Consider the following 20,962-nt stretch of genomic DNA (forward strand, 5'->3'; position numbering starts at 1 on the left):
ACTCATGAAAATGTCAAGTTTGTAAAAAAAACACTTTATTTTAGAGTACAGTAAATTTCCAGCATAGAGCTTTTATTTTGAAATGCTGTTTCCTGCTGTGGAGTGAGTAACTAACGGACAGCTACTTGACAGAGACAGCAAACTAGCTCAACAAGTAAGTATGATGCTGATCATATTGAAATGTGTGGACCTTCAACTAATGAATAAGGAGAAATCTGGACCCCATGGCTGGACCAGTTGGGAACCACTGACTTGGAGTGTAGTGTTATCAGGAGTCACAGCAGTATAATGACACGAACAAGAATGATGCACAAAGCGTTTCACTGAAGTTAAAAGCATGGTTTTATTTCTAAATACGCTACAATTCAAATGGCAAAACAGGAAAATCTCTTTCACCTCTTTTTTTGTACATTTTTAACCCCTGAGCACCACAATCCAGCATTCCCATAATGCACTGGATTTATCCAAGATGAACAAAAGGGAAATAAAAGAAACATTTAAAGCTTCATACACAGCTAATAAAGCGATTAGTGTCTAAAAACTACCAGCATAGCATAATACAAAGTAAACAACATATTATTTGATTACATGAGTCAATTCTTTTTTTTTTCCTTTTTTGTTTATTCTGCATGCAGAGCGGTCGCTTTCTCTTGCTCATCTGCTCTGCCGAGGGTTATGACCTAAAAATCAAGTGAGCAGGGTCACAGCTTGAAAAACTCTTTGGTGAGAAGAATGCCAGTGATTCCATGCTGTGGCCTCACAGTCATGTGAAGTGTTCAGTGATTGGCATTATTCAGCAGTATGTACAAGAGGAGGGGCCGAGGAATAGACTGTGCCGGTGCTGCATTTACAGGATATAAGACAGGACTGTGCTGTGAGGAGCACCTGGATCATGGAGAGAGAAAACGTACACCGTCCATAATGAGCCCGGATCCAGGAGCATCATACCGTGCATCACGATCTTGGATAGCCATCTCGTGGATATTTGAGTTTCTCAGATTTGTGGAGTTTGTCTAAAGTTTTAAAGTCAATACATACAATATCAATATTCCCCATTCACTGACTGATTTTTTCTTTGTATTGACTACGATTTCCCTGTTGACATAACTCGTCTTTTTTTCTTTTTTTTGTGCCTGATGTCTCAAAGAAGACCACCACCCAATAAGTTTGTAATTTTAATGTTGGGAGCCTCTGAGTGTCTGAAATGTTCCAGGATCATGATACATGTCTATAATTCACCATCACGTATGGTAATTAGGGTTGTGTAATCTAAAATTGTAATCTTTAAGGAGCACTTCACCCACAAAATTACCATTTGTATATCAATTACTCACTGCATGTTTCCTTGAATTTGTGAAGAAAACTTTATTTTTCTTGTATACCTCCACTCTGAATGGAGAATCCAAAAAAGGTGAACATTCTTTATGTATTAAAGTGATAGAGGTCCACATTCAACAACGGCAAATCTGTATCAAAACATCTTTTAACAAACTCTCACACAACTCGTGCAGGATAATCCAAGTTTCATCCATCCAGTCATAGGCTCAATACTTCGAAAACACATGCATTTTCACTAAAACATTACGACTTAAAATATGTCAGTACAAACAGTCTCATGCCGGCTGAGTAGCGTGGCTGAGCACACGTGCTCTGCTCAAGCGAAGTTCATGGCATGTACATACTCAGGCACACTCACTATTGCAGAGTTGTTTTATATTGTATAATTTTAGTGAAAATGCATCTATGGGAAGTACTGAGCATGCAACCGGATAAATTAGACTTGAAATAGTTTTGCTGTTGTTAAATGTGGTCCCTATTTACTTCAATTCATGAGAAATGTTCGCCTTATTCAGATTGTCTGTTCAGAGTGGCGGCATGGGGGAAAAACACTTTTTAAAATAATGGATTTAGCACAACATATGGTGAGTAACTGATATACAAATGGTCATTTTGTGGGTGAAGTATTCCTTTAAGGTTGAGTTTCAGTGACCAACACATAACAGAATTGTAAGCCCAATATTTAATGATGCTTCTTATTGAAAGGCTTTAGGAGTTGTAGTTGACACATCTCCCTAGATTCTTATGTCCCCAGGCTTATAACTTTGACTTTTTTTAATAAAAAGAATATTTTCTGACATAATTGTTATTGTTTTTTATACTGGTGACTTAACCAGGAGAGTTCATCTCTATACAAGCCTAGAAGAGCTCCAACTCTTTTACTTCCAGAACCCTGGGTGCTTCGAATAACTTCTCCCACTTTGCAACTCTGTTATGGGTGGCTAAACATTTGTCTAGTCCAGCTGCTTTGAGACCAAAGTATTCAAGTCCATTAACATTTAGCTGATATCGCTGTTTCAGTGTTCAAGGATGCAACACCACGTTTGTGTATAAGGAAGTGATTGTTTCCTTGGACCTTTGCTGTGTTGACCTGCAGACTTGTCTGATTGCTAAAGAACACATTTCAAGTAAACATGAGAATTATAAAGCACAAACACCTTCAACAGCTCAACTGACAGCTGAGGAGTCAGCTCATCTTATTGGCTGAGGATTGTCCTCTGCTGCAAGATTTTGTTTGTACATTTTCAACATCACCATCTATACATACAGTCACACAATATATTATTAGCTTTATCACCAGTAATCAGCCTGGAGCATTACACTGTCATCATGACACTGAACTAGTCATAGCATCTGAAATCAAGAACTGTGAAAAGTCTGCATGAAAAACAAGACAACAAGATTAGGAGAGGAAGACAGCAACTCAGAGGTGGCAGTACACAAACGCTCATGGCGTCATGACAATCCCTAGTGTTTATCTTCTGGGTAACATGAATGTGCTCAGTGGATTAATTTCAACCAGTTTGTTGATGTTTCGTGCAAATGGAAATTTTGGCCTGATCATCAGTATTGTCGTCTGAGGACCATGGAGATCCACAGCAAAATTCCAGCCCAGTCTCAAAGGATACATAAAATGGACACAAAGTCTTAACATGGTGGCAGAAACAAAATGTGTTAAAATTAGGTGCTGACTACACAAAAACAATGCCAGTGCAAAGTCAATGAGGATCATCTGTTGTGGTGGATACACTTGTTAAGTATAAAAAGTGAGAAAATCCAACCAGGAGACCGTGCTTTGTGTCCAGGGTTAACATCATTACATGACTTTACAGACTTGACATAACTACTCAAAGTACTTTACGCAGGTACTTGACATAACCATGCAAAGCAAGTTTAGTCACTTACATCCCATACGTAGTTATTTTAACCAAAACCTCAATCTTTTCCTAAACTTGACCAAGTATTTTTTTGTTCCCTAAAAACTAACCAAGTGTTTTTCTTTTCCTAAACCTAACCAAACTGCAGCTGTTTATAATAGACTTTGCACTGGCGTTGTTTTCATAATGCTAACACACAATGCCAAGCCCCCTTTCCTGGTAAGCAATACCTGCAGTATTCTGTAGTAATGTGTGGTCATGTGTCTATGTGCACCTGTGGGTTCTAAAGACTATTGTTTGTTCCAGAAAACAGACAATCATCAGCCGCCATGATACAATGGGCTGTTAGTTAATATTGGCTGATACATTAGCCCATCCATTTCTCTGCTGGGTTCTAATCTTGACTCCAGGGACAGTATGTGTGACAGTATAGTCTCAGCTCAAAGGTCCACTTATAGCTCTTTTCAACCAACATGGAATGGGTTCTGCTCCAAACGGACTCTGGTTGGGTTGCTACGTTCAGCAAGTATTGCGGTTTCGCAGTACCACGGTATTACAGAATTATTATTATCTGTCAGAATGACCCTTAAAGGACTGAAAAGGGCTTTTTGATTGAACAAATGTTTTATTACTATAATTGAAACTTTAAACTATTTTTCTAATGGAAGTGTGTGTAAAAACTTTCAGTTCATTGATAAGGAGATATTGACAGTGTGATACCCATCAATTTTCATATCACGGTATACCTTGAAACTGGTATACTGCTGCAACCCTAGGCTCTGGTTCCCGCACCTACTGTTGAACTGTACAGAACATTTCAACCAAAAAATAAATTAGTTTGTAACCTGACAAGTTGGTTCCGAGCTGGGACCAAAAAATAGCAGTTTTTTTCTTGACCTGAAGTGCAAACCATGACAGAAGTGGGCTTGTCATATTTTACAGGTGCTGATGGGACAATATCAAATCTGTGCCATTCATTGTTACATGGAGGCTGTCTTCCTTTTACTGTATATCCAGGTTTTCATGCAGATTGGATTTGTTTTGACAAGTGTCCCTGCTGTGTTTCACAAAAGGCTGTTTTGTTGCGCCGGCACAACACCCAACATTAAAAGCACTTTGAACATGTTGCTTAATTCTTTAGTCTAATCCAGGGGTGTAGCACAATATCCACAATATCCTGGACCCTGTACATAGGCCCACATCCACACCTATCCATTCATGGTGGGCCCCCCTCATATGAGAGCCCTGCACTTCCCCCCTGTTGTCCTACGCCCCTGCTCTAATTGATTGTTGCTTTTCTTTGACTGAAAAGCATTTTGTGTTCACACAAATATATGGATATGAAACACCATGAATACACTGGCAATTAAGATTGTGGACATGCTTGTTGGCACAGTCTATAACAAATGAGGTAGATGTGTGTCAATAAAATATTCCCTTCTTTGGTATAATCATACAAAATATGAAAAAAGAGAAACAAAAATCCAGTGATCTGTTGCAGTAAAACATTGGTTTTCAGGTGGCTGTACAATAAAAAATAAATGAAATTTATGAGGTATATCTTGTATTCATACATTACTATGACTATATACAGGTAGATTGGTGAGGTATCTGCATTCAAGAAGACTCTTTAAAAGGGTTTGCAAACAAAGTGGTGGAGCTAAATGCAACATTTGCAGGAATATAAAACAATAAATAAAATCTGTAATGAAATGCTTTTACAGACTTAATAAAAACCCACATATCTTCAAACTGGTTCCCATTTCCCTTCACAATAAACAAAATATTTTGATATCTTTATGAAAACTGAGAAAGAAAGATGTAAAGAAAGAAAGAAAGAAACAAAGAAAGAAAGAAAAAGAAAGAGAGAGAGAGAGAGGGAGGAAGAAGCTCCGTGATGTTAGACACAAGTGCATCTCTAAAAAAAAAAGAAAGAAAAGAAACCTGGACTCTATTCACAATATAAAACTACTGAGTGACTGATGACAGTTTCTTACGGACTACATGTCTCTGTATGTCCTGTTGTCACCTCCTTTATTTCTGATAACTCGCTGCCTACAGGCTGAAGTGCTCTACTCTGTCATTCCTATAATGAATGCAATGCCATACGAGAACTCTCATGATTCATTTCTTCCCAATGCTCTGTCACATCAGCTTTGTGCTTCTCTCTTATGTTAACAAACACCACTGATTATTTTCTCCATGCTTGTGGTTCTGGCTTTAGTCAATGTGCGTTGCAGAGGATTTCTTCAAAGAATAATGCAATCTTATGTGCTGCAGCTCCACCGCATTCAGCCTCAGCAGACATTTTTGTAAGTGTTTCTGACCACGACCACAACTGTGGAGCAATGATGTCGATTGCAATATTTACTGTAATGAATGAGGAAAGCACTGGACGGGAACAATGCTTGCCATCACATCAATTTACACTGTCACCGTCTCTGTACACTCTGGAAGGCAGAGAGGACGGGATTTTGAAAATGTTCTTTTCTTGTCATCATGACAAAGATTTTCTGTGACTAACAAGTTTGTTTCAAAACTAGTTTTTGGTTTGGTATTTTGTGATCTCTCTTACAAAAAAAATTATTCTATGGTCAAATGACATATTCTTGTGATCAGGAATATCTCATATAAAAATCAAGCGCCATTTATTTTATGATCACAGCAGAAGAGAACCTAGGGGGATAAAGATTATATTTATGTTGTGAGCAGCCTTCTGTTCAGCTAATGATGGTCAGCTAACTATCATAGTTGTTGACAATACATCTGATTAGTACACCAGCTAAGTGTGTCCCAAATGCATATTATAAACTCATCCTAACTGTGTGAAAGAGTTCCTAAGATGTTCCTAACTGCAATACACAACATAACATATATGTTGGGCAAGAAGCCCTGCTTGCAATTTGTCAGTACTGCATTAACAAATGCAGCCCAAAAAGCATTTTCCTGATAGACCACTGTTATAAAAGAGATCTGTAGTAAACTGTTGAGGGTCAATTATTATATTGTTTTAAGAAAAAAAAAAGTCAAACCACAAAAATGTAATATTTGTAATGTCTTACCAGGACCTATAAAACCTTTCATTTTTTGTATGTGGTGTCTGGTATCAAGTTCTTAAAATATGTACATCTATATCTGGAGAGATGCAGAAAACGTTTGGTTGGTGGTGTAAGTAATAAATCTTTGGTGACATTTTCTAATTTGAAATGTCTAATGGTGTTCTGAGCTCAGATTCATTCACTCTGCAAATGTGCATTTCCTCATTTTCTTCAATTTCTTGTGTGTTTTAGTGGGACAGAGCTGGCAACTGCCCCAGTGACCAGCAACCTCAGAGGCTCCAGGTTATCTGTGTGGCAACTAAAGCACTATAAAGAAAAAAATGCTGTAATGCTAATGCTGCGTTCACATAAAATCAGTGGACAGCAGACGGACAACACCCTCTGAGTCAGCCTGAGGGAGTCGCAGGACAGTAAAACAAAACATGCATGATGATATGTTGTGATCCTGATGCTGTATTGCTTACAAAGAATGGAATAAAATGTATTAAATATAGTTATTTCATGTCTATGATTTTATGTAATTATTATAGTAATGTCCAGTAAATGCAGAGCTGAACCATGTTTTCTCCTCTTGTGAGTCTGGCTATAAATTGGTTATAAATTCTGTTGTGAAGGATGGAAAAAAGCTAAAATATTTTAACTCCGGACAGAAATGCTGTCTGCTATTACCATTGTCGATATTCTTTGCCAGTTTCACTTAATTTTACTGTCTTGCTGTTGTTTGCTGTCTACCGTCCATGTGAATGCAGTTTAAGTTCCCTTAAGTGGCTCCTGAATAGAGCGGTGCAGGGATGAGTCCTAAAACCCAGAAATCAGTTAGCATTTTAGCACTCCTGATTCCCTCGTCTTCGGGTTTTTTGAATTTTTTTGCTTAGATGCCTGAAAAAAGAGACTTTCAGGTTTTGTTCTATGACATAAAATATGTCAGTAAATACATCCTTCATGAATTCTGAAGCTTTCATGTGTCTTTAAAAAGGTGGTTGCTAACAAGAGGCTAAATGAGACTACAGAATGTCATCACACCCAACAAAGATGTACAGCCTCGTTGTGGTTGCGACGTTAAGCCATATAACCGTAGTGAAGTTCGTTTAGGGTCTAACGTCAAGCTTTTTACTTCTGGCAATTGCATTTACTCTTCAAAAATAATAAAAGTGGTGTTCATTTGGGAAGATTATCTTGCTAAACACAATTTGCTAGTATCATACACTTTTGTTTGCCACAGAGCTTATATTCTGTCGAGGGAACCAGGGCGATGCTAATCTCTGCATAGGCCTTCAGAAAACTGACATCCCTGGAGCACTCTGTATGATTTTAGCCCAGGACCCCAAAACAGTTTAATCTGATCCAGATAACATATACACAGATCAGCCAAAACATTAAAACCACTGGTGGGTGAAGTCCATAACATTGATCCTCTTGTTACAGTGCAATGTTCTGCTGGGAAACCTTTGGTCCAGGCATTCATGTGGATGCTACTTGACATGCTCCAACCACCCGAACACCGTTGCAAAATAAACCCCCTCGTGGCAATGGCAGTTGTCGAAGGCAGCGAACCCCCCCGCAGGACAATGCGACACGCCACTCCACAAAAACTGCTCAAGAATGACCAGAGGACCGGGACAAAGAGCTCAAGGTGTCGACCTGGCCTCGAAATACCTCAGATCCTGATCTGATCGAACATTTGAAGGATGTGCTGGTACCGCAGAGGTACCCCTGATCCATGGTGGGTCCTTCTTGGACCAAACTTGGCTCTGACCTGTCAATGCATGGACACAGGACCTCTAGAGGGTGTCCTTTGGGGCCTGGCATTGGGGAGTTACCATCAGATCTTTTGAGTCCTGTGGGTTGTGAGGTAGGGTACAAGTACATTCCACAGATGTTTGATCAGATGGGGATACAGGGAATTTGGAGGCCAGGTTTTCACCTTGAGCTCTTTGTCACGATCCTCACGGGGTTCCCAACAGAACATTGCACTGTAACAATGTTGTTTATGGCACCTGTCAGTGGTTTTAATGTTTTGGCTCATCGGTGTATATGTATAGTATTAGTTTTACAATATGGGATTGGGACATAATGTTTGTTACTAGTGTACAGAACTGTGTGTTAACTAAAACCTTGTATGCTTAGTTCCATTAGCCTGTTTACTAGTTAGCTAACATGTTGCTGATTGTCTGTGGACTGAGCTGACTGTGTTCAAAAGAAGAGACTCAGTCAGTAAACTCCTCTCATTATCCACATATAATGTAACTGTGTGGAAGTACACACACATCACTCTTTCTGGCCTTGTTGGCTATATGTTGAAACATCATTAACCAACTGTCAAATTGAACATGAGACCATACTATTAAGGAGTCTGGACAGCCTTTCTACAGAATACATGATGATTTCCACTCCGGATGTGCTAGGTCTGTTGGTATTTTTGCAATATTCCTCAGTTTTGATCATTACCGCTAAGGCTTACTGTAAATGCTGGACGTGTTAAACCAGTTTAGATTTGTTCTCTTCTTTGGTATCAGCTGTAAGCAGTGAGTTTCTGAGGTCAGCATAAACAGCTGTAAGGTCTTGCTGTTCAGTGGCCTCATCTTTTGATTGAAATGGTGCACAAGAGGGAGTCTTCATTTGGCTTCATCCAGGCTGCACCTTAAACTGATGGGCAACCATGCTTTTGAAGTGTTCCACACTGCACAGATGTCTTTGACGACTTGAAGGACAAAGGTAACACACAAAGGTTAAATGTCCTTGAAACACGCTGTTAATTCAGAACAGGGAGAGTGGGGGAAAGGGGAACTGGAAGATTTCTCGCCTGTACATATGTTTGCTGCTTTGTAATCTGTTGTTAGCTGACCTAAAAGGAATCTGATGGAGTGGATGGAGCGAAAGCCGCCTTTTAAAACAACTGGTGTTTGTCTGATGATCATGTCTCCAACTGCTCGGTGTCTTTAACAGAATGGATCTCCTTCCTGGTGCAATGGAGGGAGGAGGAGGAGGTGAGGAGGGACAGGAAACTCAGGGGGAGGAGTTTCTGTGTCCATGGAGTGAGGAAGAGGAGGAGGACGAGGAAGAGGAGGAGGAGCAGGAGGGCTGGAACTGTGTGGGACTGGTCTTTCCCTGAGTCTGACAGCTGCTGTGTTTCCCACGGTGTCCCGTCATCGCCGCTATGGCCGACTGCCGAGCAAACAGGACACCTGAAGAGCACACATCAAGTCTATGTCAGCCTCGTACTCCACACTGTCCATGGTTTCAGTTCTTAAAGGACCATGCCACTGTTTTTTATGTATCTTTAGCCTGTTTACTAGAAATGGCATCACGGTACTGCCCACCATTATCTTTGTCATACCTTAAAAACAGTGTGGGAAGAAACCCTATGTATGGAGAATTGATTCGGAGTAAATTAATCCACTCGGTCTGCTTTTCATGTGTTTAAGTTTTACAGTTGTACAGCGCAGACATTTCAGAAATTAATAGAACTTCAAGAGCAATTTAACACTTTCGTCACAAAAAAAAACAAAAGAAAAACAGGACCCTGTCCTGTGGTTACCCCTGACAACCACTGACGTTCCCACTTCCTCGCAGGTGTGATATTGCTCCAGCATTGCTTAATCTAACCTGTCTGAACAGGGTGCATTTCAGTCTCACTTTTAATTAGTACTGCTGTATGTCAGCGTTTCCTGCTGTTTCACACACAAATAACTGTGCTCGAAATAATGTCAGTCGAGGTCTTTTGAAATTGCTACTCCAAATGAGAGTTACATTTGAGAGCATGGTTCCATGAATTCTGGAAGAACTCCAGAGACTGTATGCAGTATCTAGACTTTCCACAGTCTGTGGCAGAAAAAACAAAACTCATCTCTTCAGAGTAAAAGGCTGCATCCAAAATCCCATACAAACATGCTACATAGTACAGTACATTAACATATGCAAGATATTCAGTATGGCTGAAATCTTGGCATGAAACCAATAGTATGTAAACTGCATACTAATTCTGGTGAAATATTACAGTATGCAAACACTGACCACTACATTGGCATAAATATCCCACAATGCAATGCAGTACAACAATGGTCACAGAGAGCAATCAAGACAGTTCTGAAACAACAATAACTGTTCAATTTAAGTTTTTTAAATTACTTTAAATTGCTGATAGAGCTGAAGATGGCATGGGTTATCATGGTTACGCATCTTCGACTGGCAAGGAGGCTCTCAGGAAGGGACATGGTAATTACAGCTCAATGTGACCAAAAATCTACATACAGTACTATTGTTTATTCACACAAAAGTATGTTAAATTATAGTACACATATTGGATATGCAGTACATAGTTTGTGATTTCGGATACAGTGAGAGTCAACAGGACATTGCCTTGCACTTTGGAGGTGTGGAAGGCCATATTGCAATTTTTCTCTTTTTTTTTCATTTAGACGACAGGAATGACAGATTTTCTGTGTGAAAAGGCAATAAACTGGCTGGACCAGAATCAGTGTTAAGTATGATGAAGTGACTGTATATAGAATTTACTAACTCCAAGAAATGGTTTATGTTTTAAATTGCTCTTTGAAGTCACTATGTGTAAGATTAGAAAATTTCCTCCCAGTGGTAATATCAAAAACTCTTCTGTTGCAAACAGCTTATCTGACCCAGGGACACTGAGATGAGTTTGCTGAAAAAACACATTAGACTACACCAGTTGTGAAATGTATAGACCGAATCACAATGTTTATTTATAGTAACTTCCAGGTAGAAAATCCTTGTGTCATATGCATAAAATCAAATGGCGTCCACCGATATTGATGTGTCTACTGAAAACATCAATTTCGGTTTAAGCATATGCTAAATTTAGAATATTTTAACTGCTTTACCTTACTGTTAGACAGCCCTTTCAAATGGGGAACTGAAGCCATTATATCAAAGCCACAAAACTTTACTGGTCTACTGCAGCCTAGATTGTTTAGTGTGTAAGGTAAAGTGGAGCAAATATTCAAATATAGCTTACTGTATTTTTTTTTTTGTGGCTAAAATACGTTTACCGCAGCCCCCTCCACAGCAGTACATTGCTTAGCTTCCATGCCAGTAGATTTGGTTCAGAGACCTGCACCGGTACCCGACAGGTAACCCTCCGAATGCTACGTATCGGGTAAAAAAAAGTATATAACTACAAGCGTGCTGGCAGCGTATTTTTTAGTATTCAGAATAAAACAAATGAAAAAGATACACAGTATATGTGTAATATTTTGATATCTAAATCACTATTGTCAGCGCAGCCAGTAAAAGAGACTTTTCCTTTGCTGGATTTGTAATTCAAGAACGGAGAACCCAGCTTAATGCGTGTGACTGTAGCTTGTGTGTGTTTTATATAGGGGGGAAGGACAGGTCTCGGGACTTTCATTAATGGGTGCAGGCGGGTGCAGCTTTGACCTAGACATAACAACAGGTAACAGGTAGATTCTGGTACAGAGCTTTGCAAGTAGGGGCGGGTGTGGGTTTTAAAAAATGGACCCGTGCAGGACTCTAATTTGATTTATCAAAGATGAAAGCAAGCCAACACAGTACATTAAAAAAGTTTAACTATACGTTAGAGTTCTGACTGAAAATGACAATAGAAATAAACAAGTTGGCTAATTTAACATCTCTCTGCATTTGAAATCAATTGCCAGTTGTCTACCAAGAAGTGACTGTTGTTGTTAGCGCTATGTAACAGTGATTCGGTCTATGCAAATTTCTGTCAACAGTTATATTTCAGCATACTCATCCACAGACTCAAACATGAGGACAGCTGGTGGCAGAATGAGCAGGTTCAAGTCAACTCTGGCTGTTGAACACTGGCTCAGATATGATGTGACGGCCACCAGGCTTATGTAGTGACATGAATGGCCTATGTTAAAGCAGAGAGGCAGTAATTACCTCAAGACACAAGCTACAAACACACACACACACACACACACACACACACGCTCCAGGCAAGCACATAAGACAATAAGCCCCATCGACCTCAAATCCACAGGCCCAATTTTGAGATATTTAACTTTTTTAACTCTATTGGACTGCCACTTCATTACGATGGATTTTATAGCAAAGACATCAAATTGCGTAGAGGACTAAGCACCAGGGTGCTGCTATAACTTATTGAATTTCCTGCCTGCAATTACATCAGCAAACGGCCCCTCTATTTACCTGTGTAGACAACTCCATTTATTTCTATTGACATGTTGATGCTGCTAATGCCGTTGGTAGACAGGTTCAATGCGGTCTCTTGTCTATCATCTGTCAAGAGAGGAGGCAGAGAACGAGAGAGAGAAAAACTCAATATGAGCATTTAGAAAGGGAACAGAAGAAGCAAGAGGAGCGCCCACTGGAGTATTGGTGATAATTCAGAGAGTGACAGGATAAGGAGAGCTTTATTAAAGAGTTCTGGGGAGAAAGAACTGTCAAAAGATGTTACAACCATTTGTACATGTCAGTTATAGATGAATCCTATAGCAGCACACACTTGGACAACTTCTCTGAATAAATGTGACTGTACTGAAGTAACTGAAATGTCTTAAGTAATCTCAGTGGGCTGCTGTGATATCAAACCATCTGTAAACACAAATTTATCCATCTAAGTGCATCTGGGTGGAGACAAATAATAGTGTTTGGGTGTAATCTTTAAATGACAGTGTTTATATGTGAGGGCCAAAGCCAGACGACCAGCGTGGGAATTAACCTGAGAAAGATTCTCACTCATTTTTCCATCACGTATCAAGTGCAAAGCCCGCTATTATGACTAATATGAGAGAGGCAGTGATGCAGACAGAAATGATATCACACTTGAGCAGATAGGCCCCTTATTCTTCCTTTAGCCTCTATCATTAAGTCATATATGACTTATGGCTTGTCACGAGCCGTGCTGGCTGCAGCCACAGCCCGGCAAGACGGGCATTTTTACTCATGACAAGCTGGATTCTGCCTGTGGTCAACAAGAACTATTTCTTCATAACATCTATGGAGCTGAGCTTCAAATTACACATGTTATATGATGAACTATGTGCACATTAGTGGTTGAGGCGTTTCACAGCTGGATCTCAGACAGCCTCACGGGCAGGACCATTACCTGTTTTTGACACACCACCCACAGTGGTAGACACACTGTCATTTCAGTCTGATAGGAGGCAGCTAACAACCTCAACATTACACTAACACCTGATTTTAAATCATACATTATAATCATTATACATGACATTATGGTGGTTTGTTTTAAATCTGCTGCCTGTTTCTTGTATGTGACATTTTTAATGCTGCTGTCTTGGCCAAGATTCTCTTGTAAAAAAAAAGTCACTACATGTTAATTGGAATATTCTTGCTAAAATGAAGGTTAAATAAAAAACATAAATGAATAGAAGCTGGTTTACACTGAACGGGCATATTTAATCTCAGACATCACTGTTTTATATTAGATGCACATTTAAATGTAATAATTCAAGCGAAAGGATACTTTAAGTGGGGTTCCAATGATGATGAGGCTGGCATTAGTTTTAACAAATCTCATAAAAAGATCAAAACCAACAATGTGTTAGTCTGTCTCTAAATACCTTCTTACTTCCCGACTCTGTCTGTGACTCATAGCTCTAAGCCCACTGGTTCTTAGCGAAGACATACCTCCAGTGGCACCCCCCTAAAACATTTCCTAGGGGTGGCTTTATGTGAGCACCCATTTTCATTCAGAAAGATTGCTATTCTTCAGCCAGATGTTCCCTTGCCATGGCCATGGCTCCCTGGCCCTGCTTTGGGGGGTGCCACTGCATAACTCACAAATATATTGTAATTTAAAAAAAAAAGTCTCAGCTGCTCACTGTAGTTTTTATCAAACATTTCTCCAACAAGAGGAAACAGTGCATTTGCTGGGAACTATTTTCAACAGCAGATTAATTCACAGTTATTGCTCTAGTGAGTATTTGATTGTTATTGCCAAGCTAATTCCATTGTCATTGTTTATATAGCGCTGCTGACACATGTTACGTGTCACACCTGCCATGCCTCTTTTGCTACCGAGATACAGACATGCTGTCTAAAATCACACACTTAAGTGGCATGATGATGCCGATACTGTTTGGTGCTGTGTAAAAATGCAAAGGAGGCATAGAGAAGGGACTTTATAGCGGCTCCAAAAGGGCTAGTGTGTTTCACCGATGTGTTTTTAACAACAATAGAGTTCCATGGCACAGAGGAAGAGGATATATCGGACTGTAGATACACACACAGTACTGGTTAGTAGACACATTCATTGTTGGTTTAAGTCTTTTCAGGAGATTTGTTAACAGTAATCAAAATATTGAATATCAACAGACTTATCCCTTGACTGTGTACGAATAAACACTGTATTACCTATGAAGTGTTGAGGTGTAAGTGAGGGAGCATAGATGGTGTTACAGCACAGAGGAAAGTCTCCTGTCTAGTCTCTAATGTTCTTTGACCACTTGGCCAAATGCAGAAAAATCAAGACTAACACTAAAGACAGCACAGACAAACATATTAAGTCCACACATATCAGTGTACTAAAACCTCCTGAGTGTGTCTCACCTCTGTTATTGAGTTTGATGTTGAGGGGCAGCTGGGTGGCCATAGCCAGCAGGTTCTGCTGCAGGGCATGCTGCATGATCCTCTGCTGCTCCTCTGCCACCATCATCATCTTCTTCTCTGGCGGTTCACCGCTCTCCAACTTCTCTCTGAGCTGTTCCAGGGCTGCCGCCTGGACGGCCGCCGCTGCCTGAGCTGCGGCTGCCTGGGCGGCCACAGCTGCGGCATGATGGCTGCTGGGTGACATGGGGAGGGCTACACGGCTGGGCAGGCAGCTGGCCATCATGGGCTCTTCTGGAGGGAAAAATATTCTTGAGAAGGTGATATCTATCTCTCAACACACGTCTGCATGCTTGAGTGAAAAGTCATGTGAACAGGCTTTATGTGACTCCTGTCACCTTTCCTTAAATGAGAGTGGTAATGTAGATAATACTCTGCAGTAAACTTTCACATTTCTTATTTTTTCTTTGCTCTCACTGTTGCTTTAAAATTATTCTGTACTACAAAAAGTAATACAACGTGCATTGTATTGATGATGACATCAAGCACAATGCTAACCCATCAGTAACAGATGATGCTGGCAGATGTCAGTTATTCAATTTGTTGACTTTTAAAATTGGATCATATTTAATATCTTAACCCTGCAGATTAACTACACTAACAACACTAAAATAACTTGAAACAAACATAACTGATCTCTGGACGTTGCTGATGTCTTTGTGGCACACTACACAGATTAGCCAGCTGCTATTTTTCCTTGAAGACGTGTAATCAAAGAGCTCTCATGCTTTTTATGTGCATTAGTGTGTCTCGGAAATCAGTAGTCAGTGATGAGGAAGTCCTGCGAGATGTTTCCTCTTTAGGGGGAAATGACCATACTACCCACAAGTTGCATGAGTATAAATGAATTTAAATAAGGAGGCTATTGTGACATACATTTCTGACATGTGAACATACCAACTTCTTCTTAAGAGGCCTGGTAATCACGCAACAGTTTCTCAAAAAAGATGTTGTGATCTGTGTAATGCATCATGTGCAGCCTTTCCTTTGAAAGATATTTACAAGGAGGAAATGAATCATCTTTTAGAGGGACAAAAAAGATTTAATTTATTTCAGGTCTGGCCTATCGATTGCATCATGATTAATTTTAACTTCATGTTTGTAAATGGGTTGGTCAAGTCAACATTTCTTACTTTTCTCAAGCAGAATCCAGCCATGCCCATGTTATCTTGCCATAAGATAAATTCTAAATTCTAAAATAAAAGCCATTTTCAAAAATTTGCAAATGATGTTGTGGTAAATTTAATATAATGCACATTTGCACAGCCTTATTCCATTTGTCCTCTTGTCTGTCTAACACTGTACTGTTATTAAAAGGCCTATGTTTAATGTGAGCAGAGCAGCATATCTCACACAACACTCAACACAACACAAACAAAAATTTGGAAAAATATGCTAGATATAATTTCAAGTTTTTATCTCACATATGTGTGTTGGTATTTGTTATGGAAGGTTCACCAGCCAACGCTGATATGGCACATTTTAATTGTGCAACTGCAATGACGTAATAAACGGCACTGTGAATATGACCTGAGTGGTGTCCAAAGGTTTTTTTTTCATGTTGCAGATGAGCTCACTATACAGTTCTCTACAAACAATTCCCTATATAGTGAGTAGGGAGCAGTGAATAAGTGAATGATTTCAGACACAGCCTGATGCAATCCTCATAGACCCCCATATTAAAATGTCCAACTTTACAGCAGAAATAAATGCGTTTACAGCCTGGTACAAAAAATGGTCTTGGTCTCTATAGCTAATTTCAACATTCATGAACACTTACCATTTTTATTTTAACTCACCCATTTAAATATTATTGAGGCTTAAAGTTATGCATGATTAAGGATGTGGCCACTTGTGACAGGTCAGTGCCATCCGTTGACAAGTCAGCAACAATGTACCATTTTGTAACCCCAGATTATAGGAGTAGTATAGGTGTAGGTGTAGCTGTACCTGTCGTTACTTCAGTTAATGGAACTTGATCGTTTTTTCAGAATTTGGTTGTACTAAAAGACCCTCTAGTTTTAATAGTTTTAAGCCAATTTTTTGCTGATGAAAATTAAAATTATGTTAGTAGTATCACAATTAACCATAGCTGTAAATGCACCATGGTAACCAAGTTAGCAGCTAGCATCAGGGCTATCCCCACTCTCTCATTCAAATATGGTCACTTCTGGTTCCAAAAAATCCAAGGCGAGCAGCAGAGTGGTGAGTATGGCATGAAATTGTTGTTACTGATGAATTAATGGTGTGGAAATGGACATTAAAGTTGAGACAATGAGTAAGCGTGGAGGAAAGTGTTGAGTTAACAGCAAACCAGTGCAGATCAGAACAACAATTCTGAAAATTCAATTCAATTCAAAAAATGGTGAGGCTTCTTACTCAAATATTATGAAATATATTTCTCTCTGCGGTTGAGGTAAATAGTAATAAAATAATATTAAGACTTTGTTGTACTGTCTTATTTTATTTTGCCATGTCTTCATATTGTATATCTTATATCTTGTCTTATGTTACCTTTCTTGATCACAGGCACGTGGGAGATATGGCCACTGTTGTGAGTGGGCATAGACAGGTGGGACATGTGTATCTTTGGTGAGGACAGGAGAGTGGGGGTTCCCACAGGAGAGTAGTTGAAGATGGCGGAGCCGTAGCTCTGCCGACGACCTTCCCGCCGGTTGCTGTCGATAGCTGCCTGGAGCTCACCGGGGGAGCTCAGTCCCCGCTTTTCACATTCATATGGGTAGAGGTACTTCATATACCTAGAGGGAAGAAGAAGAGTTCAGTCATTTACTCTGCTTTTTGTCACTGTGTCATTTTGTCACATATTGTCAATCATTAATAAATCAATTGATTTTTGCAGGAAAATGATCAGTCCCACAATAAAACCACGACCATTCAAACTGCATACTTTAAATTATATCATGGGTTTGCCTGAAAAAAATTAAATTGATTTATCTAGCATCAAGAACAGTTTACAAATTATAATTACTACTCTATCTCAGATAAAGGATCTGATTAGGATCTGCAGTGGGTCACTTCAGACGACATTTGTAATGGCAGCATCTGAGTAACCAGGTTACAGTCGGTGTTCTCCAGTAAGATGATTTCTTAAATGACATGTAAATGGGGAAAACTGTTCAGTAATCAGGGTAAAAAATTAGAGAAACCGGACCTCTCCTTGCAAACATAGATATCTCTGCCATGTATACAGCTAATTGGTTTTCTATTTGGCTTTTTATGACAGAAGACGGCAGACACAGAGAGGAACAGTGGGGCGGAAGGATGAAAAGAGAGAGAGCAACAGGACCTTAAATTTAATATGATTAATCCAAAGTCCTGACTGAAAGTGAAACTAGCACAAAGGAGCCTCTAAAAGTCTGAATACGTTTGCTTCCACTGCATGATATTTAGACAAATCTGTTCACTGTCAGAGGAGTCTGGGCTGTGACTTTTCACTGACATGTGTGTCTACACTGCTACTCCTGAAAATATGGCTCTTTAATCGTGTTACAGTAATAACACACTTCTAGCAAAACTGTAAACACTGCCATTTCCATTGCTCCATTATTTTGCTGATTGCCTTTTCCACACTGACACATGTGAAAACACTTTAAGATAGTGAGATGATTTACAAATCACAGGTTAAACACTATGAATAGGTCACAGACAAACATTTGGATAACAATGAAGGTAGTCTCGCTCAGCAGACCTTTCTCAAGAAAGAGAAAAAAACGCCCCGGCTGCTTGTATTTCTTTCAACCAATCACAATCGTTCTGGGCGGTGCCACAGCAACAGTGCGCTTGCAAAAATATTGCCGGGGGGAAACAGGTTTTGGTGTAACACGCCCACAAAAATATCACCTACAGGACACGAACCATGGCAGAAAAATGGCTACATCCCCACAAGACCAAACACCGCAAAAGTTAGTAAAGGACGTGTTGAAAACGGTTGAAAACTGCTACACAACCGGAGGTGGTAGGACGGGACTTCAGCGGGTGGCTCGTTCCACCCAATGCGAGGCTGATCTATGCAGCAAACTTCCGCCCACTGAGACTACAATGAAGGCCAATATCGGGCAGAGAGATATAGATTAAGTCTTTTGGCCAGACCCATGGGGGTGAGATTTAGCCTATTCATTTATTTCTTTTGTTATAAGATTAATATTTTTGTTTATGTTTTTGTTGTTTGAGGAGTGTTTCCCATTGTTTTTATATAGATAGTGTGCTACATTTGGACTACACATCTATACTTTACACATTTGGATAGCTGTGTGTGCAGTGCATATGTTTACTGCATATATGAGAAAGCTGTATTGCAAACTTTATTGCCCTGCACACAGAAAAAGCAAAAGCCACAGGTGTTTTTCATTTATACTGTCACTGTGTATTTGATGCTTCCTGTGCCATCAAATGATGGTTTGTGTGTCCTGTATTGACAGAACAAAAAGAAAAAGAGTTTGCAAGAATTGTTTGCTTTTGTAAGAGATGTATACATTTTTGCAGGTTATACTTGTGAAGCCACAAAACATATTTGAGCCTCATAATAAAGGTAACACAGCCTTTAAAGCTGAATTTAGCCCATCAACATTACTAATAGATCTAAATGAGCATTCATTAATATGTTTTAGCACAAGATGGCTATTCTGCATTCGGCTACTTTTGATTATCTGGTACTTTAACTTTGCAGTGTTGCTGATGTAGGCAAACAAATTTGTCCCAGCACTATTACTATAGAGCCATATTGGGGCCAAATGTTTTGTACTTGAAAAAATAAAATTTGAAACTGAAAATTCAAGTTTTGATCTTGAATTACATTCTCTATTTTCCCCTGAGACTTCCCTGTTTTTGGATTTGGAATCCACAGCTAGCCTATCTAGGACGATTCCAGACTACTGTTGCCATTGCTATAGATGTTTTTAGAGGAAAAGGTGCCAGGCCAGGTGCCAGGTCACTTTCAGCCTACAACAATAAATGAAAATTAAAATGTTAAAAAAGTAACTGTCTTTCATTTCCATATAATTTTATGTCAAAGCCACAGGGAGCCACTGGAGAGGGGCTAAAGAGCCACGTGCAGCTCTGGAGCCGCAGGTTGCCTACCCCTGGCCTAAGCAATCAGAAAAAATTGTAAGATCAATAACAAGTCATATGATTGAATTTTAATTAATGCTGTAAAGGTCAGTGATGTTGTAAACTTTTTAGGGCATCTTAACCACAATTGCTGGATTATTTAAGATAAAGATAATACAGAACTTCATTTGTCTTGAGTGAAACTGCTGTGCAGCAGCAGTACAAAGGAAAGAGTGCATATATGAAAATCTAAAATAAAAACTTGTTCAGTTCAGTTGATATATATATTAGCATGTTGTTCTTGCCATCTGAAAAAAAGTGCAATTACTATGTGCAATTTGTAAATGGCTTCAAGACAGTGACCAGATTCAAACAAATATACTGCAATGGCAATAATACATGTTCTGGCACAAACCTTCCATCCTTCAACTTTGGTAATTATCTTGGCCCCAAACAACTCAGAGACTCTTTATCTGATGACATACTTTCTCTGGATGGCATTGCTCTGGCCTCTAGCACTACTGTAAGAAACCGTGGAGTAATATTTGACCAAGATTTGTCTTTTAATTCACACTTAGAACAAACCTCACGGACTGCATTTTTTCATCTGCATAATATTGTAAAAAATTAGGCCTATCCTGACCCGAAAAGATGCAGAACAATTGGTCCACACTTTGGCTACCTCAAGGCTGGATTACTGTAATTCCCTGTTATCAGGTAGCTCTAATCGTCTTTGAAAACTCTCCAGCTAATTCAGAACACAGCGGCATGTGTGCTGACAGGAACTAAGAAACGAGATCATATTTCTGTTGTTTTAGCTTCTCTGCACTGGCTCCCTGTAAAATCCAGAATTGAATTTAAAATCCTACTGTTAACTTATAAAGCTCTAAATGGTCAAGCTCCGTCATATCTTAGAGAGCTCATAGTGCCATATAATCCCACCAGAACACTGCGCTCTGAGAACGCAGGGTTACTCGTGGTTCCTAAAGTCTCCAAAAGTAGATCAGGAGC

The 20,962-nt window shown here is 39.5% G+C and overlaps 1 protein-coding gene across 3 annotated transcripts in view; it reads right to left on the reverse strand.

Annotated features, from left to right (window-relative positions):
- Positions 1 to 324: 324 nt before the first annotated feature.
- The window catches only part of arid3c (AT rich interactive domain 3C (BRIGHT-like)), a 128,525-nt gene continuing 107,887 nt past the window's right edge, over positions 325 to 20,962 (reverse strand). Inside the window, exons 5-8 of one of the 3 annotated variants that reach the window (XM_050049945.1) lie at positions 17,399 to 17,643; positions 14,828 to 15,115; positions 12,443 to 12,532; positions 325 to 9,459 (exon numbers count right to left, since the gene is read on the reverse strand). In XM_050049945.1, the coding sequence (XP_049905902.1) occupies positions 9,281 to 9,459; positions 12,443 to 12,532; positions 14,828 to 15,115; positions 17,399 to 17,643 (802 nt within the window). In that variant the 3' untranslated portion in view covers positions 325 to 9,280. Of the gene's footprint in view, positions 9,460 to 12,442; positions 12,533 to 14,827; positions 15,119 to 17,398; positions 17,644 to 20,962 lie in introns of all 3 variants that reach the window. The other 2 variants (XM_050049944.1, XM_050049946.1) reach the window with 2 other exon arrangements.

Source organism: Epinephelus moara, chromosome 8, assembly GCF_006386435.1.
Source record: "Epinephelus moara isolate mb chromosome 8, YSFRI_EMoa_1.0, whole genome shotgun sequence".
NCBI classification, from domain to species: Eukaryota; Metazoa; Chordata; class Actinopteri; order Perciformes; family Serranidae; genus Epinephelus; species Epinephelus moara.